General features: G+C 35.0%; 1 protein-coding gene across 5 annotated transcripts in view; it reads left to right on the top strand.

The window, feature by feature from the left end:
• PCDH11X (protocadherin 11 X-linked) overlaps positions 1-24,321 on the top strand; it is a 940,417-nt gene that overhangs the window by 99,992 nt on the left and 816,104 nt on the right. For 2 of the 5 annotated variants that reach the window (XM_043896468.1, XM_043896469.1), the window contains exon 3: positions 8,459-10,951. In XM_043896468.1, coding sequence (XP_043752403.1) covers positions 8,459-10,951 — 2,493 coding nt within the window. Of the gene's footprint in view, positions 1-8,458; positions 10,952-12,373; positions 12,454-14,443; positions 16,005-24,321 lie in introns of those variants that run through there. The other 3 variants (XR_006339916.1, XM_043896472.1, XM_043896470.1) reach the window with 3 other exon arrangements.

Raw genomic sequence — 24,321 nt, 5'->3', positions numbered from 1 at the left:
AGACAGCATATATAGAGGTCTTGTTTTTGTATCCATTCAGCCAGTCTTTGTCTTTTGGTTGGGGCATTCAACCCATTTACATTTAAGATAATTATTGATAGGTATGGTCCCTTTGCCATTTACTTTGTTGTTTTGGGTTTGAGTTTATACAACCTTTCTGTGTTTCCTCTCTAGAGAAGATCCTTTAGCATTTGTTGAAGAGCTGGTTTGGTGGTGCTGAATTCTCTCAGCTTTTGCTTGTCTGTAAAGCTTTTGAGTTCTCCTTCATATCTGAATGAGATCCTTGCTGGGTACAGTAATCTAGGTTATTCTCTTTCATTACTCTAAGTATGTCCTGCCATTCCCTTCTGGCCTGAAGGGTTTCTATTGATAGATCAGCTGTTATCCTTATGGGAATCCCTTTGTGTGTTATTTGTTGTTTCTCCCTTGCTGCTTTTAATATTTGTTCTTTGTGTTTGATCTTTGTTAATTTGATTAATATGTGTCTTGGGGTGTTTCGCCTTGGGTTTATCCTGTTTGGGACTCTCTGGGTTTCTTGGACTTGGGTGGCTATTTCCTTCCCCATTTTAGGGAAGTTTTCAGCTATTATCTCCTCGAGTATCTTCTCACGGCCTTTCTTTGTGTCTTCTTCTTCTGGGACTCCTATGATTCGAATGTTGGGGCATTTCACATTGTCCCAGAGGTCCCTGAGGTTGTTCTCATTTCTTTTGATCCTTTTTTCTTTTTTCCTCTCTGCTTCATTTATTTCCTCCATTTTATCTTCTACCTCACTTATCCTATCTTCCGTCTCCGTTATTCTACTCATGGTTCCCTCCAGAATGTTTTTGATCTCATTTATTGCATTATTTATTTTTAATTGACTCTTTTTTATTTCTTCTAGGTCCTTGTTAAACATTTCTTGCATCTTTTCAATCTTTGTCTCCAGGCTATTTATCTGTAACTCCATTTTGTTTTCAAGATTTTGGATCATTTTTATTATCATTATTCTAAATTCTTTTTCAGGTAGATTCCCTATCTCCTCCTCTTTTGTTTGACTTGGTGGGCATTTTTTCATGTTCCTTTACCTGTTGGGTATTTCTTTGCCTTTTCATCTTGTTTAGATTGCTGTGTCTGGAGTGGGCTTTCTGTATTCTGGTGGTCTGTGGTTCCTTTTTATTGTGGAGGTTTCACCCAGTGGGTGGGGTTGGACGATTGTTTTGTCAAGGTTTCCTGGTTAGGGAAGCTTGTGTCAGTGTTCTGGTGAGTGGAACTGGATTTCTTCTCTCTGGAGTGCAATGGAGTGTCCAGTAATCAGTTTTGAGATGGGTCTATGTGTTAGGTGTGACTTTGGGCAGCCTGTATGTTGACACTCAGGTCCATGTTCTTGCGTTGCTAAAGAATTTGCGTGGTATATCTTGTTCTGGAGCTTATTGGCTCTTGGGTGGTGGTTGGTTTTGATGTAGGTATGGAGATTTTTGGGTGGTTTCTTATTACTTAATGTTCTGTGTAGTCAGGAGTTTTCTGGTGTTCTCAGGTTTGGGGCTTAAGGCTCCTGCCTCTGGATTTCAGTTTTATTCTTCCAGTAGTCTCAAGACTTCTCCAACTATACAGCACTGATAATAAAACTTCTAGGTTAATGGTGAAAAGATTCTCCACTGTGAGGGACACCCAGAGAGGTTCACAGAGTTACATGAAGAAGAGGAGAGGGAGGACGGAGATAGAGATGAGCAGGAGGAGAAAAAGTGGGACTCAAGAGGAGAGAGACAGATCTACGCAGTTGTCTGTTCCCAAAGTGTTCTCCGTAGCACAAACACCCACAGAGATTCACAGAATTGGATTGGAAAGAGAAGGGGAAAGGAGGGAATAGAGGTGTTCTGAGGTAGAAAACAGAGAGGCAAAAGTGGGAGAGGGTAATCAACACACTCCTGAATAGAAATGGGAACTGAATATTGGATTCTTAAATGTCCAAAATTTATATCACATACTGAAAAACAAAGATTAAAAATCTAGCGTAGAGGTTAGACTGTTTAAAATACAATATTTAAAAACAAAAACACCAAAAAAATTTAGAAATATATATGAAGTTCGGTTTAAAAATAGGGCTTCTCTCTTTTTTTTTTTTGCAAGGTTATAGTGAAATGAAAATGAAAATTAAGGAATAATAGAGGAGTATCAGAGGACTTTAAAAGGAAATAAGAGAGAAAAGCAGGAAAAAGAAAAAAAAGAAAAAAAAAAAACAAGAAAAAAAAATTTTTCCCTAATTAAAAAAACCATAAAAATACATGAAAATGAAAGTTAAGGAGTAATGGGGGAGTAATAGGGAATTTTAAAAGAAAATAATAGAGAAAAAATAAAAAAATAAAAGGAAAGAAAAAAATTTTTTAATTAAGAAAAAAAAAAAATATATATATATATATATCTAGGAATTTCTCTGGAGCTGTTGCGGTCAGGTGGGTTCAGTTCAGTTTCAGATAGCTCCTCATTCCAGCTTACACTTCTCGATATCTATAGGCCCCTTCCAGTGTAGTCAGTGTTACCTACAGGGATTTTAATCTGTTGCACCGGTCCTTTCTGAAGCGGTTCCCTTTATTTATTTGGCTTCTGTTTGCTGTCTCTTTGGTGTCTAATTTCCGCCCTGACACAGGCGGGCAGAGGTGATCTCTTATTTAGGTTCGCTAGTTCAGTCCTGCTACGGGGAGGGCGGGGCGCTGCCGACAGATATCGCTGTGTGTGGGTAGCACTCACCGTGTTCCGGCCACACTGGGTTTGCCCCTGCTCACGGGTGTCTGTGCTTTCCCCGTCTACACTGCTCAGCCTCCCGGCTGCTCTATAAGGAGTGTGTCCTGCATTGCGTGCGGTTCCAGTTTTCGGGTATTCCACAAAAGCGCGGACTCGGTTGCGCCTGCGTTTTGTGTCTTCCCCGGCCTGAGCGGCTCAGGCAGCCAGGAGCTTGACCGGTGCCCTCTCCCCGGGTGCGGGGTGCCCTCTCCCCTCCGCGGCCCCAGCCTCAGTTTCTGCGCGCGCCGGTTGGGTGCCAGCGGCTTGTGTTTGTTCTCAGGAGCTTGCCTCTAGCCGCGACCCTCCCGGCGGCGGATGTCGACCATCCAGAATCTCAGGGAGTCTTTGGATAGAAATTGGAGGCCTGTTTGTAGTGTGGGAGGGGTTGCCGTCTCTGGGGCCGAGTTTGCCCCTTTCCCCTCCCCGCTGCCTCCTACCTCTGGTGGGGATGGGCTGGTCCGCTGCAGGCTAGCTCTTCTCTGGAGTTTCTCAGTCCCTTTGTTTTGCGAACGGCCGGCAGTGTGTTCAGGCTGGTTAATTTTCTCTCTTGCTATCCCACAGTTTAAAAAAGCTCCCTCTGATTGCTCTCAGGGCCTTTGGGCCTGGTCCTTACCCTAAGCAATGCCGCCTGCTCCTCTCCATTACGCCCCCACTTGCTGGTGGTGGATGCGGGCGTCTGGGGTACTTTTCTGCTGGGAGTTGCTTTTAGGCACGTAATCTGTGGGCCTTGTTTAAGTTTTCCTCCCATTTAAGTTGCCCTCCGAGATTCGAAAACTTCCCCCAGACCCGCCAGTGTGAGGGTTTCCTGGTGTTTGGAAACTTTCTCTATTAAGACTCCCTTCCCAGGACAGGTCTCTGTCCCTAGCTCTTTTGTCTCTCTTTTTATCTTTTATATTTTGTCCTACCTCCTTTCAAAGACAATGGGTTGCTTTTCTGGGTGCCCGATGTCCTCTGCTAGCAATCAGAAGTTGTTTTGTGAAATTTGCTCAGCGTTCAATTGTTCTTTCGATGAATTTGTAGGGGAGAAAGTGGTCTCCCCGGCCTATTCCTCCGCCATCTTGGCTCCTCCTCCGCAGTCATATATCTTTATTTCTCCTTTCATCTTTCCCGTTGTTCTCATTTAATAGTCTCACATATGGCAAAGAGCTTCAGTTGTTTTTCAATGTTCATGTGGGTTTGAATGTCAGTTGCACTAATTGACATGGGGTAGAGCTATACAGCATATTAAAAAACAGAGACATTACTTTACCAACAAAGTTTTGTCTGCTCAAAGCTATGGTTCTTCCAATAGTCATGTATGGATGTGAGAGTTAGACCATAAAGAAAGCTGAGTGCCAAAGAGTTCATACTTTCGAACTGTGGTGTTGGAGAAGGCTCTTGAGAGTCCCTTGGACTGCAAGGAGATCCAGCCAGTTCATCCTAAAAGAGATCAGTCCTGAATATTCATTGGAAGGACTGAGGCTGAAGGTGAAGCTCCAATAATTTGGCCACTTGAGGTGAAGAACTGGCTCATTGGAAAAGATTCTGATGCTGGGAAAGATTGAAGGCAGGAAGGGAAGGGGACGACAGAGGATAAGATGGTTGGATGGCATCACCGACTCAATGGACATGAGTTTGTGCAAGCTCTGGGAGTTGGTGATGGACAGGGAAGCCTGGCATGCTGCAATCCATGGGGTCACAAAGAGTAGGACATGACTGACCAACTGAACTGAAATGATTTGTATCTTCCACGTGGGGAATTTCTTTTCAAATTGCTTGGACAATATGGAAGTTAAATATATAAACCAGCAAGTCATTTGGAGAGCTCTAAATATCTGAATGGGAGGTATGCACACAATCGCCTGACCTGAATGTAGAATTTTATTAAGAAAAATATGACACCTTATAACAGTCCAATCCAATAGAACTTTGTGTAATGATGGACTAGTTCTATATCTGAGCTGTAAAATGTAGTAGCCAGTACTCACATGTAGCTATGAGAACTTAAACGTGTCTAGTGAGACTGAGGTACTGAATTTTAAATCTAATGTTAATTAATTAAAATTTAAATGTAAATCAGTCAGTCCGTTCAGTCACTCAGTCACCAACTCTTTGTGACCTCATGGACTGCAGCAGCCAGGCTTCCCTGTCCTTCACCAGCTCTTGGAGCTTGCTCAAACTCATGTCCATTGAGTCAGTGATACCATCCAACCATCTCATTCTCTGTTGTCCCCTTCTCCTCCTGTCATCCACTTCTTCATTTACAAGTATTTAAATGTAAATACTTGTGACTAATTGCTATTATATTGGACAGAGCAGTCATAGAAGACAGAAGAGTAATATAGACAGTATCCATTATCTACTTTCTACATCTCATTGTCATCTTGAAAATTTGAAAAAAATATCTATCTTTTAACATTATTGTCACTTCACATAAAATAAACAACAAGGAACATGCTGCTCTTGGATTTTTCAACCAACCTAAACCTGCCATCATTTGCTTGGGAAAGCAAAGGTCAATTCAAAATTCAAACACGTAAGATCAAATTTTAAATATACTAACATAAAAGACATAAACATAAGTGAATAAAATTAAAAATTAATTTTAATTCTTCCCTGGTGATCCAGTGGTCAAGACTTTGCCTTCTAGTGAGGGGGAGCTGTGAGCTTGGTCGCTGGTCACGTAGCTGGAATCCCACATGGCATGTGGTCAAAAACCAAACAATAAAACAAATAATATTGTAACAAATTCTATAAAAATTTTAAAAATTATCCCCATAAGATTTTTTTAGAAAAATTAAAACTATTCTTTTCCTCAGCTGTGTTACAGTCATAGATTGGATAATTGAGTCTTGAAATTCAAGAATTTAAGATATTATTTTTTATGCTATGTTATACATGCTATTTCTCCCTTATATAACCTCTAATAATACTTTATAATCTACCTCTATAGCTTTTAATAAAAATGTAGTTATTTCAATTAGCCTAGATCTATTAGTATCAACATCAGTAGATACTTAGATTGTTATTGATTTTCTCTCATCTTAGCTAAAGTTTAATTTCCATTGCATTAGTAAAATATGTTTACTCACCACCTTATCCCCAGTGCCTAGATGAATGCTGTGTCCATACTAGCCACTTGCTATTAGCATGCCAAGAATTAACAGAATTGTATTAACTGCCATGGATTTTTGTGAACTGCAATTCAAAGACTATTTTTTCTACCCATAAATGAGATATTCCACATATGAACCTTCTTAAAAGTCTTTTGAAATATCATTACAAAAGTAAAATTATCATTAATAACTAAGTTTACTTAGATCAAATTGTAATAGTAAATATTGTATCTATATTTATTATCATTGTTGCAAAATTGTTTTTTATTAAAATAGATTTGCTATTTTCCACACTTGTGTAGATATGACATGGAAGATATTTCCCTTGGCAAAGGAAAAGCAGACTGTTTATTGGTTATATGAATAAAATATTAATAAACTGCTCATTTAGCTTATGAATTAAAAACAAGGTTATTACACATTGCTTAGCTCATGAAAATTTTTTAAAATTTTATTGAAACGAACTGGTGATTTTAATTAACATTTCTGAAATGCCACCTTTAATTTCATAATAAACATTTAATTCTTCCATCAAGATATATTATGGTCTCAATTTGAATAAGAGTATAAGTGAATCTAAACACACACAAAAAATTTCAAGAAATGCAAAATTATCTTCAAGCAATTCATGAGGAAAAATGTAGTTGTACTTGAGTATTGCCCTAGATTTTATGTAAAGCAATTATAATATTTTGGTAAGTTAAAAAAGATAGTATTACCATATAATCTCACCATAAAGTCTAGTGATCCCTAAAAGCTTGGTATCATTCATTGGTTTCTAACATTTAGAATCTTATTTTAGACACTAGTATCACAAAATTATGAGAAAAAGGCCTCAGATGCTATCCTGTTCTTTCAGGACAGCACATAAATGAGATCTCAATAACTAATCTTCACCACATGTCAGCAACTTTTATGTTAAAAAATATATTGGAGAGTTAAAATTGTGGTGTGTGGTTGTATGTGTGTATATGAAAGGGTTCATAAATCACCCATGTACTAAGAATCTTAAGATCTTCTGATCTTTTCTTCACAGCTTCCAGTAGCTTTTTATCTTACTCAATTCTGTCAAAATGCTGCAAGTAAACACTGGCTAGAACTGCCTCTGAGAGCCAGTCAACACTATTCCTCAATCAGCGAACAAGATTTAGCTGTGTAGAGCTCATCTTATTGTAGTTTGGAGAAGGGATTAAAAATTTTTTTTACATAAGTTGGACTTTATAAAAATTAAGACATTTGACTATTTTAAAGGCTTAAAAGAAAAAAAAAAGTAAAGTGTTAGTCACTCAGTCGTGTTCGACTCTTTGTGACCCCATGAACTGTAGCCTGTCAGGCTCCTCTGTCCATGGAATTTTCTGGGCAAGAACACTGGAGTGGGTTGCCACTTTAAAGACTTAAGGAGAAGCAAAAGGATAAGGGAACAGCAGAAGATGAGATAGTTAGATAGCATTACTGACTCAATGGACATGAATCTGAACAAACTTCAGGAGATAGTGAAGGACAGGGAATGCTGCAGTCCATGGAGTTGCAAAGAGTTGGACAGAACTTAGCAACTGAACAACAAAAAGCTTTAAGAGTATGAGACCCTCTGTGTGCTGATTAACAGTAGCACTTAAGAGAGCCCAAGCACTTTAAGTATTTTGCAATTTTATATTACTTGAATCACCTCCTTAAGGGTTTGGAGGGAAGCCAGAACCAGCAGAGACTGATTTTAAACATTTCCATAATGTGACTTTTTTGTCATGAATAAAATATGGGTACTATTTCAAGCTATAGTTTCCAACTTGACATTTTGGCATGTTAGGTTCAGTCTATTGTGCCTGCTAATTAAAAAAAAAAAAAAAGAATTTAAATAACATTGTGCTGTTAACCTCTAAGATGCTTTTTTTTTGGTCACCCCATATTTGCAGAATCTTAGTTCCCTGACCATGGATTGAACCTGGGCCCTGGCAGTAAAAGTGCCATGTCATAACCACTGGATCACCAGGATCCAGGAATTTTAAGGAATTCCTAAAAATTCATTTTAACACCTTTTTCTATAGGGGGAAAAAAAGGAAAGTTTGTGTTCTTTACACAATGTTTTATTCTTATCAGAGTTTGCATATTTTCTCCCTTTGCCAAAGGTTTTAGCTGTATTTGTTAGATGTGATATATGCACCTTTGTGTTGGTTGAGTATTTTATACTTAATTGTTACTTTTGGTAGTGAAAATTTCCCTAAAAGCTGAAATCTACAGTAAGATATTTTAATTCATTTGGAGTAACCATGGTTAATTCACTTATCATTTCCTTTTCTTTTTAAAATTCTACATTATTCTTCCTTTTGAAATCTTTAACAATTCACAAAATTAGTTACATTTATCACTGTAAATGCTATGACCTGAAAAGCCCTCAGAACATCTTCTTGAACAATTCAAATTTCACAAATGTTTGGAGATGTTAAGCACCTTGCTTGTGGTGACACTATTATAGACAAATTTGGGACTTAGAACCCAAGTCTCTGGCATTTATTTCTAAGTTGATCCTGTGTCATGTGGCTTCAAGAAATTGAAAACCAGTCTCATTAAATAATAACATAAGCTAAAATGTTTCATTCTTTGTTTTTCAGGGTCAAAATATTTTTGGGCTTGATATCATAGAAACGCCAGAAGGAGAGAAGATGCCACAACTAATAGTTCAAAAGGAGTTAGATAGGGAAGAAAAAGATACATATGTAATGAAAGTAAAGGTTGAAGATGGTGGCTTTCCTCAAAGATCCAGTACTGCTATTTTGCAAGTCAGTGTTGCTGATACAAATGACAACCATCCTGTTTTTAAGGAGGATGAGATTGAAGTCAGTATACCAGAAAATGCTCCTGTAGGTTCTTCAGTAACACAGCTCCATGCCACAGATGCTGATATAGGTGAAAATGCCAGGATTCATTTCTATTTCAGCAATCTTGTCTCCAGCATGGCCAAGAGGCTATTTCACCTCAACTCTACTACTGGGCTTATCACAGTAAAAGAACCACTGGATAGGGAGGAGTCTCCAAACCACAAGTTACTGGTTTTGGCAAGTGATGGTGGATTGATGCCAGCAAGAGCAATGGTGCTAGTAAATGTTACTGATGTCAATGATAATGTCCCATTGATTGACATAAGATACATCATCAATCCAATCAATGGCACTGTGGTTCTTTCAGAAAATGCTCCTCTCAACACCAAAATTGCTCTCATAACTGTGACAGATAAGGATGCTGACCATAATGGTAGGGTGACATGCTTTACAGATCATGAAGTCCCTTTCAGATTAAGGCCAGTGTTCAGTAATCAGTTCCTCCTAGAGACTGCTGCATATCTTGACTATGAGTCCACAAGAGAATATGCCATTAAATTACTGGCTGCAGATGCTGGCAAGCCTCCTTTGAATCAATCATCCATGCTCCTCATCAAATTAAAAGATGAAAATGACAATGCTCCAGTTTTCACTCAGTCTTTCATAAGTCTTTCTGTCCCTGAGAATAACTCTCCTGGTACCCAGTTGACAAAAATAAGTGCAACAGATGCAGACACTGGGCGTAATGCTGAGATACATTACCTGCTAGGCATTGATGCTCCGTCTGAATTCAACCTGGATCATCGTACAGGCATCCTGACTGCAGTGAAGAAACTGGATAGAGAAAAACAGGAAAAATATTCATTCACAGTTCTGGCAAAAGACAATGGGATGCCATCTTTAATAACCAATGCCACAGTCTTAGTGACCGTTCTTGATCAGAATGACAACAGTCCAGTTTTCACTCACAATGAGTACAACTTCTATGTCCCAGAAAACCTTCCAAGACATGGCACAGTAGGACTAATCACTGTAACTGATCCTGATTATGGAGAAAATTCTGCAGTAACTCTCTCCATTTTAGATGCAAATGATGACTTCACAATTGATCCACAGACTGGTGTCATCCGACCAAATATTTCATTTGATAGAGAAAAACAAGAATCTTATACTTTCTATGTAAAGGCTGAGGATGGTGGTAGGGTATCACATTCTTCAACTGCCAAAGTCACTATAAATGTGGTCGATGTCAATGACAACAAACCAGTTTTTGTTGTCCCTCCTTCCAACTACTCCTTTGAATTGGTTCCACCATCCGCTAATCCAGGCACAGTGGTCTTCACAGTAGTCGCTATTGACAATGACACTGGCATGAATGCAGAGCTTCGTTACAGCATTGTAGGAGGGAACACAAAAGGTCTGTTTATGATTGACCAAACAACAGGCAACATTACACTGAAGGAGAAATGTGTCCTTGCAGATCTTGGTTTACACAAACTGATAGTCAAAGCCAAGGATTTAGGGCAACCTGATTCTCTCTTCAGTGTCATAAATGTTAATCTATTTGTGAATGAGTCGATGACCAATGCTACACTGATTTATGAATTGGTGCGCAAAAACATTGAAACACCAGTGACCCAAAATATTGAGACAACTGATACATCCTCACCATCAAGTGACTATGTCAAGATCATGGTTGCCATTGTTGCTGGCACCATAACTGTCATTCTTGTTATTTTCATCACTGCTGTAGTAAGATGCCGCCAATCACCACATCTTAAGGCTGCTCAGAAAAACAAGCAGAATTCCGAATGGGTTACTCCAAACCCTGAAAACAGGCAGATGATGATGATGAAGAAAAAGAAGAAGAAGAAGAAGCATACCCCTAAGAACTTACTGCTTAACTTTGTCACTATTGAAGAAGCTAAGGCAGACGATGCTGACAATGATAGAAATGCCGTCACACTAGACCTTCCCATTGAATTGGAAGAGCAAACCATGGGCAAGTACAACTGGGGCAGTACACCTACTACTTTCAAGCCTGACAGCCCTGATTTGGCCCGGCACTACAAATCTGCCTCTCCACAGCCTGCTTTCCAGATCCAGCCGGAAACTCCCCTAAATTCAAAGCACCACATCATCCAGGAACTGCCTCTTGATAACACCTTTGTGGGCTGTGATTCCATCTCCAAGTGTTCCTCCAGCAGTTCTGATCCCTACAGCGTTTCTGAGTGCAGCTATCCAGTGACAACTTTCAAGACCCCTGTGTCTGTACACACCAGACTGGTAGGTAATCCAAGTTTCTATTTAACCTTTCTAACTTTATTTTTCAAAACTATTTTCAGTTTAAGTAGGGCTTTACAGAATCTACTGACTCAACAGGGGATCAAAATGATCATATTTTGCAGAAATATCTGAATAAGTATATGAATTCATTTAAGTTTGATGGAAAATCAGAATAAAATGACTTAATTATAGGAAAATTGGGTGAGGAATGATGATTATAATAGGGGCAGTGTTGTCTGTAGATGGCACTATGAGAGAATATGCTGGAAAAACTCCAAAATTTTTGGAGGTCATGTCATGTCAGAGGTCATGACACTGTCCTCAGTACATTGTGTGCATGAGGACCAGAACAGCCCAGGCTGCATATATCACAGTAATACCTTTTGGAATCTGATAAGCAGGTCTTAACGGTACTGAGACTTCCAGCTTCAGTTGGTAAAATCTGTCTACCCAAGATAGTCGAATAGCATCAAGATATCCTCCCCAATCACCATGCTCCCAAGCCCCCACAATGAAAAGGGAGTATAGTTTTTAGATTAAGAACTCACCATTATTCTGGTTTATACATCTGTACTGACACAATGTAGCAAGAGTGAAATTAGGAAAATTAAGTCATGCTACTCTCATGTTCAGTCAAGAGAATGAAATATATATGAGATCTCTACCCTAGATATTCATTTGAGCATTTGCATATTCATGCAAGGTATTGAGTCCTTCAAGAGACATTTTTAAGAGGTAATGACTTTTGGAAAATGAAATATGATTGCTTTCTTTAATGGGCCTGAAGGAAAATATGAGCATATTAAGACCCAAGGCATCTGCATACAATAATTTAAAACCCAGTAAATTATGAAAACAAGAGTTTATACAGTCTTTTTATCTGTATTTCATGGAGAAATGAATAAAAATGCATCTAGAAATCCACAACTAAATTAAATAATTTAAGTATGATTATTTCCTTAATAAAGTTATATGTTGGAATTTATCTACATTTTTTTCTCTCAAAATCATGCCATATGTTGACTTTGTTTGTGTTACTCTTAAGAAGGTCTTCATCTCAATTTCAATGAATAAAAGCTTCTAAAAACCTAGCTAGGCTTAATAAAATGTAGTAATGTGAAAGTCAGAATAAGTTTCTTCTCACCAAAGTTAGAGATATTAAAGAAGTCTATTAGGATTCCAAATAGCAATGAAAATAATGAAAAATAATCGACGTCACTCAAGGATATGGATAGTTAAATAATACAATGCTAGCCTTTCTCAATCACTGAGCAAAATTAAGAAACTAATTCAGTTGTGCATTCATTTTTATTACAATAATTTCATAATTATGCTATTGTAAATCATGAAATAGAATCCTACTCTCTGTGGAGTTTTTTATATGCTTTGAATGAGTTTACAGGGCAGTGGTTATTTCTACAGTTCACATGAGCCCCATGTTTTCTACCAAGGTGGATCTTAAATGGGTGGCAAACATAACAGATGCCTAACATCTCATCATGGTGAGTTTTTACTTATATTTAACCATTAAAAAATGTGATCTCATTTCCTAATTCTCATTGCTATCATTCTGTTTTTTGGAAACATTTCTCAACAAAAAAGTATTTTTTATGACTAGCACTTTATGTGTGTTGTGTAGCCTAATAGCACTTTTCCCAGGGGTAAATTTGTTATCCACTTAAAAATCTACAGTGAGTAGGGTTTGTGAATTACTTTCACAGAGCATCATTTTTAATAGATTGGCTTGTGAAGTTTGTTAAAAGAGAAAATTCTGGTTTCAACTGTTTTCAAAAGCATGGAGATATTTAAGAGCTAGACTTATTTTACACGAAGATATGAACATACAGTAAGCAAACCACAGATGAAATAAAAAATTGGAAGTGTTTTCCAAATATCTTCTGCTTCTTTTATATTATTTCCTAATCCTGAGAAAGCCAATAAAATTAATAACTTTTATTAAGACATTTTATTTTATTTAGCAAAGGAATCTTTTCCTAAACATAGGATAATAATTTCACAGGACAAGCAAAATAAGGAAAGTAAATGCTAATGAGAATAAAATCTTGGTTATCATTTGATTTTTATTAGCTAGAAGGACTATCTTAGAATCAATGTGTTCTCAGATGAAATTCAATTTTTTCAGATCTTAAGAAATAGGTAAATTATATATTTTATGTCACTGGTTGACAGATGTTTCAGATTAATTACTAAATATCTTCTGGACATGAATTGGTGAACTTAGGCAGACTAATGTGATACTAAAAATAATTTGAGTCCTCGTATTTCTTGCAACATTTGCAATGTTCTTCACCCTTTCTAATATACACTTCATTTTCTGATTAATGCCAAGAGAGTCATCTTATATTCACTGATGTTGCAGAATGCTAAATGTTCATTGAGCACTGGAAAAGAACTCATGTATTTATAAAAATTCAAATACAGTAGGTGTCTTCTTTTTAAAAAAAATCATACAAATTGGGGAAAACTGTCAGCCAATAAAATAAAAATTCATTGTTCCTTAAGGAAATTCTGACAGTGGAATAAAGTATTACTGTTATCAGAAGGCAGAATTAAATTCAATTGACTTTAAACAAAGTGAAAAATACACTTTTCAAAGGAGGCTTTAGGGTGATATTTACATTTAGTTCACTGCTCATCTGAATAGAAATACGAGAGTGAAGAAATGAATTGGTTCTAGGAGGCAGTAAGATATAAGTGGATTTATAAAAAGATTTCACATTTTAAAAAGAGAATCAAGTATTTTCCACAGTTTTTTTTCTGACATTTGTGTTCTGAAAAATATGGAACATTCATTAGATAGAAGTGTATCTATTGCACAAAACCATTTATACCTGGGTTTAAGTATAAACCCAGCAAAGATGCTCCTCTTTGATATAAATTTTTACAAATATTCTGGGTGGCATTTCTGTATATATTGTAGTAGAAATTTAAAACAAGAAGTTTGAAAGATGATCCTACAGTTTGCTTTTTATTTCCATCTTTCAGAGCAAGCAGATAGTGTTTGGTTGGTGTGACTCTGCAAAAACAGTAATAATAATCATTTTAGAATCAATTTTTATACTTCTATAAAAGAGATACAATGCTAAAATGAAACCTCGTTTAACACAGTTCTCCCATTAAAATATTGTGAAGAAAATGTATTTGGAAAATACGAAATAAATGAATTTGCTATCTTGAAATGGCCTTTTGTGTACAAGTCACTGTCTTAGCCATGTATTTGAGATCTTCATTTCAAAAAGAAACAATTCATGGCTACATGAATGTAGGTATTATACATGGATATGAAATGGTAAGAGGAGTCTGAATTAGCTTGGAATAGGATTGGTATTCACCACTGTTAAATTCCATAACAATGATCTTGTGTATCTGTATTTTAGCAATATGAATTTTAGCCACATAGCATGCTTGGCAACTAAGACTCCTAGAACACAGCCACCTAATTTTGATAACATGTTATTTTTCTTGTCCTAGACTGATTCCAGGACATCAACTATTGAAATCTACAGTGAGATATAACTTTCTAGGAACAACATAATTCAATTCCCCTTCCAAAAAACTCAGTGATTTGTGATTTCAAAATTTGACTAAGATCATTAATCTTGTAGTCTGGATTTCCCACTATAAAGGCAAGCAAAACACATTAAAAATTATGTCCCACTGAACCTCATGTTACTTTGGCTATAATTTGCAATCACAATTTTAAATTTTTGGAAGAAATTGTGCAGTGTGATTTAAAAAAATGTTTTTTCATGCTGTTTCTCCATTTGCTTGCTCTGAATGTCAACAACTGTGATGTAATATAATGTGTCTTGATGCACAAACTGATGGTTAGTATATCAATCATGAAACATGGAATTACTTGCCTTGTTCAATTGCTGAAGATTTTAAACATCATCTCCAGGAGTTTGGAAGTGAAGCTGAATTATCCAAGCTACCCTCTGAAAGGTATCCAGGGCAAGAGATTTTCTTTAATACTCCAAACAGCAACAACCAAAAACACTCTAGTTGATTTTTTGAAAAATATTCACTAATACAGTGATGTTGAGAAAATAAGTATAAATATCCATCACTCTGCTTAAAAGTTAGACTATATAAACACATTTTAATAGGTTTTTATATTGACTATAATCATGTTGTTTCACTACTTTAATCATTAAAATTTTATTTTTGCTGTAATTATGTTTCTTTTTTCTGTAAATACTGATAAATAAGGGTTTTTTTTTTAATTTTTCTATTTTTACCTCCCAAAAGAAGAATGTCAGTTCTTTATACTCCCTGACATTTTGGAAAAAACATGTTGGTATTTCTTATATAATGAAACATAATTCCAGTCATATGAGAGTAGAGACAAGGATTTAAATAGGATATTTTGAAAGATTTTATCTTAATTTTGAAACTACAAAGGAAAATATACAACACTAGTGTCACAGCTAAATAGATCTACATTATTTCTCTGACATTAATTTTCTGAACACATTCCATTGCTTTGAGTAATTTGCCCTTTAACTTATTCTCCACAATATGTTGATCTATCAATTTCCTATACAAATGACTGAATGCCTCAAACTGGGTGTACATATTTATTGAGGAAGGAATGATGTTTCTCAATTTTATATTGTATTTTTTAAGCTTCTTATGACTTAATAGTACTAATAAAAGTTAAAAAAACACAAGATTTTGTGTGACAACAAGGGAGTATAAAGGACCCTTAAAATCATTACATAACAAGATGTTTCCTGTGTTCTCATTCAAATGCTTCATTGTATATCATCTTACCTTGCAAAGTGAGAATAGAATTTGGTCTATTATGTATGTACATTAAATTAGTGTATTATTTGAAGTGTCCTTTGGTGTAAAGGTATTTATAAGAGGTTTATGCTTTATTTAACATTTAAAATTAGTGTAATTCTTGTATATCTAATATGTAGAAAATATTTTTTAAAGATTCCTGTTAAAATTTAGCATTTCCATTTACTCAGTACAGAGTCTCTGGTACCTTCATTAATATCAAATTCCTTGAACATACTTGCTATCTGGAGTTTTAATGTCACATAAATTACAATATTGTATTGTGATACTTATAAACAATTATTGTAGAAAAATACCTAAAATTAAAATTTACCTTTGTGAAAGTTATTCATATAGAATAACCTTATAATTCCTCTCCCACTTCTTAAATTAAATATTTCAATTTAATTCAAACCATTTCAAGGAATGTCAAAATTGAGCCAACTCATTATACCCTTAAGAGTCAATGCCCTGCAGGTACCAAGATGGTGTACTAAGAGTAGGAGTTTCTAAAATCCATAGCCTCAGTTTAATTGTGAGTAAAGTGATGAAGCCCAATAAAATGAATTAATACTTCACATGTCCCATGATCAACTACTGGGGCTTCATGACCATTTGTACATATAATCATTATATAAGAGCATTTAAAGTGTTGTTTCATGACACATTCTGTGAACTAGAGAACACTTCATTTTTCTTCTACTTCTGTGACCCTTTCCTTTATGACTGTAATAAGGAAAACTCCTAATTACTCCTTTGTATATATGAAGATGAAAATGTCTTGAAACAGTTATTCAGAATCCCTCAATATTTGCTTGGGTGTCATCTTTGTAAAGGATGAAAATAGAAACTAATTTTAAAGCTGCTAGTGATCCCATCTCACAGAATACTATTTCTGTGAGAAAGGAACTTCTGAACTGATTTCTTTCCTGCTCTTTGAGGCTAAATATTTACCCATATAAACTAATGATGATTGAGATTTAACAGTATTTAAAATTTGGCCATAGATGAAAATGGATCCTGCTTTTGATTATTAACTACCCTTGATCTGTCCTTTGCTTATGCTTGAAGAAATAATATTACCCTTTGAGAACAGTATGGACAACATTGAACCTCATTTTTCACAAGAGCCAGAAAGAACAAAAATATGTATTTTTCTAGTTGATTCCTTCTTTCTCAGTTGCTTTGATGACACTTTTAATTTAATCATTGGTGTTATTGCATGTTTGGCTTACAAAGTCTCAGATATTTCCCCATCTTTTGTGTTGCCATTAATGGACTCCTAGAATATTCTCAATGCAGTGTCCTTGATGGTCTCTCTGGTTCATATTCTAGCCAGTGAATAGAGAAAACAGATAGCAAATCTTAAGACGTCATCAAATAAACTTTTAGGGATTATCTAATTGATTAACTAGAATATGCTATATGATTTCACCCCTGGAAGCACTCAAAGGACTATTACTTTCTTTTGATTAAAATCCACAGTACATAAATTGAAAAAATAAAATTGCTAAATGCATTTCCTTATTTTGCATTAAATATAAAAGTTTATTTTTACAAGTAGAATAGTCATGCCATTACATTTTTTCAGTTACTTTTATTTTCAATGACTTAAATTGAAAAACTTATAAAACAATTTTCAATTATCCATTAATTAATCTTTTATGTAGACTTATTTTTTTTTTTCTGCTGAGCATCCTGTTAACATTATCAATGATAAAATTTACAGTTTAGAATAGTATTTTAAGTTGAATTTAGATTCAATCAATCATTTTGTTGTACAATATTTACTAATCTAAATTTAAAACAAAATAATACTGTAAAATCATTTTACAATTTTGTCACCTGCATTAGTCACAATTAATTAGATTTTGGAATTGTGCTTCTAGCTAGGTGTGATATGAAACCTCATCTCAACCGAAGTGCTATAGGACAAGAAAATCTTAAATAATCTTATAAAAATTTGGGCAGCACTCTGTAAATGCTTCCTGGAGGTGCTTTTGTATAATACACATTTTTCTTAGATTTTGCTAAGTTTTGCCTATTTTAAATATTTAAATTTCTAGCATACTCAAAGGTCTTATGATATTTAGTTTACTTCAGTTCAGTTGCTTAGTCATGTCCGACTCTTTGCGACCACATTAACCAGAGCACGCCAGGTCTCCCGTCCATCACCAACTCCCGGAGTCCACACAAACCCATGTCCATCGAGTCGGTGATGCCATCCAACCATCTCATCCTCTGTCGTCCCTTTCTCCTCCTGCCCTCAATCTTTCCCAGCATCAAGGTCTTTTCAAATGAGTCAGTTCTTTGCATCAAGTGGCCAAAGTATTGGAGTTTCAGCTTCAGCATCAGTCTTTCCAATGAACACCCAGGACTGATCTCCTTTAGGATGGACTGGTTGGATCTCCTTGCAGTCCAAGGGACTCTCAAGAGTCTTCTCCAACACCGCAGTTGAAAAGCATCAATTCTTAAGTGCTCAGCTTTCCGTACAGTCCAACCCTCACATCCATACATGACCATGGAAAAACTATAGCCTTGACTAGACAGACTTGTTGGCAAAGTAATGTCTCTCCTTTTTAATATGCTGTCAAGGTTGGTCATAACTTTCCTTCCAAGGAATAAACATCTTTTAATTTCATGGCTGCAATCACCATCTGAAGTGATTTCGGAGCCCCAAAAAATAAAGTGTGACACTGTTTCCACTGTTTCCCCATCTATTTCCCATGAAGTGATGGGACCAGATGCCATGATCTTAGTTTTCTGAATGTTGAGCTTTAAGTCAACTTTTTCACTCTTCTTTCACTTTCATCAAGAGGCTCTTTAGTTCCTCTTCATTTTCTGCCATAATGGTGGTGTCATCTGCACATCTGAGATTATTGATATTTCTCCTGGCAATCTCGATTCCAGCGTGTGCTTCTTCCAGCCCAGCATTTCTCATGATGTACTCTGCATAGAAGTTAAATAAGCAGGGTGACTATATACAGCCTTGACGTACTCCTTTTCCTATTTGGAACCAGTCTGTTGTTCCATGTCCATTTCTAACTGTTGCTTCCTGATCTGCATACAGATTTCTCAAGAGGCACGTCAGGTGGTCTGGTATTCCCATCTCTTTCAGAATTTTCCACAGTTTATTGTGATCCACACAGTCAAAGGCTTTGGCATAGTAATAAAGCAGAAATAGATGTTTTTCTGGAACTCTCTTCCTTTTTCAATGATCCAGTGGATGTTGACAATTTGATCTTTGGTTGCTCTGCCTTTTCTAAATCCATCTTGAACATCTGCAAGCTCACGGTTCAAGTGAACTATTGCTGAAATCTGGCTTGGAGAATTTTAAGCATTACTTTACTAGCTTGTGAGATGAGTGCAATTGTGTGGTAGTTTGAGCATTCTTTGGCACTGCCTTCCTTTGGGATTGGAATGAAAACTGACCTTTTCCAGTCCTGTGGCCACTGCTGAGTTTTCCAAATTTGTTAGCATATTGAGTGCAGCACTTTCACAGCGTCATCTTTCAGAATTTGAAACAGCTCAACTGGAAATCCATCACCTCCATTAGCTTTGTTCGTAGTGATCCTTCCTAAGGCCCACTTGACTTCACATTCCACGATGTCTGGCTCTAGGTGAGTGATCACACCATCGTGATTATCTGGGTCGTGAAGATCTTTTTTGTACAGTTCTTCTGTGTATTCTTACCCCCTCTTCTTAATATCATCTGCTTCCGTTAGTTCCATCCAATTTCTGTCTTTTATTGAGCCCATCTTTGCATGAAATGTTCCCTTGGTATCTCTAATTTTCTTGAAGAGATCTCTAGTCTTTCCCATTCTATTGTTTTCCTCTAAATCTTTGCATTGATCACTGAGGAAGGATTTCTTATCTTTCCTTGCTATTCTTTGGAACTCTGCATTCAAATGGGTATATCTTTCCTTTTCTCCTTTGCTTTTTGCTTCCCTTCTTTTCACAGCTATTTGTAAGGCCTCCTCAGACAGCCATTTTGCTTTTTTTGCATTTCTTTTTCTTGGGGATGGTCTTGATTCCTGTCTCTTATACAGTGTCATGAACCTCCATCCATAGTTCATCAGGCAGTCTGTCTATCAGATCTAGTCCCTTGAATCTATTTCTCACTTCCACTGTATAATCATAAGGGATTTGATTTCAGTCATACCTGAATCGTCTAGTGGTTTTCTCCATTTTCTTCAATTTCAGTATGTATTTGGCAATAAAGCTATATGTGTTGTATATAATTATTTTTCAACAGAACCACTGTGCAATTTTTTTATGCATTATGGTTGTTCATATTATAACACCTGTGGCCTTATGTGGTATTTGAATTAGGAGCAGACTTTTAAAAACCATACCATAATCATATGCCTTTATTTTTATTGGACATGCAATACACATTTGTTGTAGAAAAATTTAGTACATCGTAGATAGATTTTGAATGAAGAATTTTTAAACTAAATGTTTTTATTTCAAGCTATTCCAGTAAGTTTTTCTTTATACTTCACTTGGTAATTCTGTTTAACCTTTAAAAGTGGTGCAGTTTAAAATTAAAGAAGTATTCTGTTCTTTTTTTTATGATAAGCTATACATGCAGAATTTTTTATACATAATGGTAATTGGCTCAATTATTATACATATTGTTTATTTTTATTGATTTATGATTAGACACATTTATTAAATAGCAGAGTCTGACTAGTTGAAGATATAATAAAGAGGCATGCTGTATATCTCCACTGTGAGACTAATCTCCCCTTAGTGAGAATATCAAGTTGATGAAAAAGCTTTTTCGATAAAAAGAATGCCATCTAACTATCTGCCATCAGTTCCGTTAGAATAACAACCAAGTTACCTAATTATTTCCAAAAAGTCTCATAACCAACTCTTGCCTTTTTCATATTCTAGATATTCTCAATTAAAATGAACTCCCTTTATAAGTGATTAATTATATTTAATTATCTACACATACACTGTACTATCCAATTAGGCGTAAGTGTTTTTGTGAAGTAAAAAAAGACACATTCTATTAGTTTTCAGATAGTCAAATTGACATAATAATCAAAATGAAATTTTTCAGTAGATATTCTAGAAATATTTTCACTTTTCTCCCTTGTCCTGGAGCCTTACATTTATTAATTATTCATTGATTTATTTCATAGAATGTTGTTGTCTTTGAAATACACTTTCAAAGTATTTTCATTTTTTTGTCTTAATACTTGATAAAACACATTAGATAGCAAAATAATGGTTTCATTAGATACTTAGAGAAAATTTGTATAATACCACTTCACTCTATTTGGTTGTTGTTAAAAGTAAATGAATATATAATACTGGTGAAAAAAATTTTCAGAAATCCAAAAATAAGCATTAAATTGTATTTACTTGTCTTATTACATATCAGTTCTAACTTCAGTTTCAAAACTAATGTAGATCTCTATTACAATAATATTTTAAAACTAAACAGAATTGCTCATAAATGCTATCACCTTAAACAAAAATGTTTCCAGTAAAACAAATATACAGCTGAAATAGTTTTTCAGTATCACAGCCTTGAAGTAATTTAACACAACCTCACACACACACACAAGAACAAATTTGGTCAGCTTTTTTGATATATAAACACAGACCTAGTCTCATATTCAAGCTGAGAAAAAACACACAAAAATGGAATTGCATGGGCTCTGGAAAATTGATTTATGAACTCCTAAATGAGAGATTATATCTTATTATTAATTTTATTTGATCACTCATTCAAAACTATGTATTGGGTGCCTTTCTTGTAGATAATTATATACATTATTTATGATGTTCAGATTGAATAATTGCATTTTTTTCACATATAGTTATTCAGGAGAAGGTGCTGAGTTCTCTTCCAGATAGGTATCATAGCTTTATCTATGTGTTGCCAAAATATCTGGAGCCAAAATGCAGCTTTTCATTGAACACGGGTATATTTTGTCTATCTGATAAAACTGTTTGACTCTATAAAGATACAGACTTTATCTAGTGCTACAAAATAATATTATATTTTTTTTCATTTTAAATAGGACAAAAAGTGACATGCTATATGAAGTTATCGTTATCTGAATCTAGAGCAATTGATAACATTTAACAACAAAATTCTGCATGGTGTTACAATTCTGTTTTACATACATAAATTTTAGTTGGTTGCAAGACTATACACACATTTATTTCAAAATACTCGCAAATTGTAGAAACGATGAGGTACATACAATGAAGTCTTTTTAGGTGTGGAACTTGAAAGACAGCCATATCAAACTCTTAAAATTGAGATACCTAATTGTAAGTCTAGAGGAAAGTTCATTTTAATTTGATGTTTATGTAATTCTAATACAGTGGGATTAAAATGGATTAGGGTATGTATAATAAGTACACACATGTTTGAGTTTATGGGTTTGTCAAATTTTTAGCAGAAAAAAGTAATATAAGCAAAAAGACAACTTGTTCAAAGATCATGCATCTACATTTGCAATGTTATTCTCTCTTCTTTTAAACTCATGCCTCACTTCCAAACTTTAATTATCCTTTATCCCTTATATCATCCTACACAGCACCTTTTATTTAATAAAACTCCTGTCATATCCAGTGCATTTTCAATACATGCTTATGTGTTTTGTTTTTTTTTTTTACTTCCAAATTGCTTTGCCTCTAATGTAACTGCAGAGCATCCCTTCATAAAGTTTCCTTGTTTTCTGAAGGATCACAGATCCAATAACATTAAATTATACATGAAAAATTATTTTTTTTTCTTATCTAAGTACCTGTGCAGATTCTACTTCTTTTGCACACACACAAAAAAAGCTAAGATAAATTTGCCTTCAGTAATGGTCAATTTTACTCAGTTGGCATAACTAAAACATATACAAAACAGTTCATTAAAATAATCCTCTTTATTTGAATCAGTACCTTATTTACTTTCAATATCTCTGAAACAAACAAAAAAAAGACATAAATAACTCCTAGTGCTCTATACAATGTCAGATTTTTAGTTTCATAAATCTGCAACTTTATGGGTTTATATTTCCATCAAAGGCTAAGATATGGATTTGCCATAATCATATACATGCATACAGAATTATTTATGAATGTGTATACACACATATACTTTTACAAATAGCTTAGTGCAGACTATTAATTGACATGAATTTTGGAAATATTTGTGAGAATAAGTTCAATTTTTATACTGGGTAATGTGTATAATTATCACTTCTGCTTTTGAATGGAGTTAGTATTAAAAACTGCAATTATAGAAAAGCTGTGTAAAGTAACATTAAAATTATGAAGATTAAAAATACAAGAGCCATCATAAAACAGTCATTCTTAAAATTTTGTTTTTGCTTCATTATTTGTAGCTGTAGTTTTAAAAAAGGAATAAACAGGTTTTTGTGTAAATATGTTGGAGTGACTATTATGGAGCATCTTTAAACTGGAATACATATATTTACTAACACTGGTTGTATTTGATGTATATTTCAGTGCATAAAATATGTGTAAATCTGTATAAGTGAAAAAGCTATAAATAAAATTGTTTCTGCATTGCAATAACATATTTTTTGATATTTTTTGAAGTGCTTGTTGTCAGCAGGATCTACCAATTTCATTAACATCACCAGGGATCCTAAAATAATTTTTAGCACATTAATATCTTGCAGTTTGATGGTATAACTCATTATCTGCGTTGTGTTAACCAGAACTTTATATATTGGCATCCCTGTTTACTAATATTGCGAGATAACTGATCCAAAGCAATGAAGTAGATTGAAGTGACTCATATTCAACTAAAGTTTTAGTTTTGTGCATTTTGTTGTACTCAAATTCTTTGAACATTGTTAATATGGTACCACTTACTAACTACTATTTTTCTTAGAACGTGCTATACATAATGGAGTTTACAATGAGTTCAAATGAGATTAATTAAATATTTCTCAAGCTGCTACTATGAGCAAAGAAATGTAGAGAATGATAGTGGTTATGGTGAGGGATGGGGTTTTAAAGGGTAGAGATGTGGAACAATCAAGGTTCTCTCTTGGTTTTTATTAGTGTAAAAAGTCTCTTACCCAGCAAGTTTAATGGAAAGTATGTTTTTATTTAAAAAAAAAAAAAAAAACTTTCAGTTTTTCTAGTGCAGAAAATCCCTGAATATACAGGTTTTTCTTTCTTTCTTTTTTTTTTTTTTTAAAGAAAACAAATTAAAAGGTTTTATTGAAATAATTAGAAGCGTGTGTGTGGGTGTCTATGTGTATCACTAGTAGAGTATCTTACAAGTATGTATTAGGTATTCATTCCCAATTCCTTGAAATCTGACGTGAGCAAGCATAGTTACTTAAACCATTTCAGGAAGAATCTTAAAGTCATCAATATTTTTCAGAGTCACACCCAAATAGCAACCAAATACTGTTGATCTTGCCTCTAAAATACCTTGAACGTGTTTAAACCCTTTCCACTTAGCACAAGCTGGAATCAAGATTTCTCCCAGGAGAAATATCAATAACTTCAGATATACAGATAACACCGCCCTTATGGCAGAAAGTGAAGAGGAAATA

This window comes from Cervus elaphus, chromosome X, assembly GCF_910594005.1.
Source record: "Cervus elaphus chromosome X, mCerEla1.1, whole genome shotgun sequence".
In the NCBI taxonomy this organism is placed as follows: domain Eukaryota; kingdom Metazoa; phylum Chordata; class Mammalia; order Artiodactyla; family Cervidae; genus Cervus; species Cervus elaphus.
This window is presented reverse-complemented; position numbering and strand designations above follow the sequence as displayed.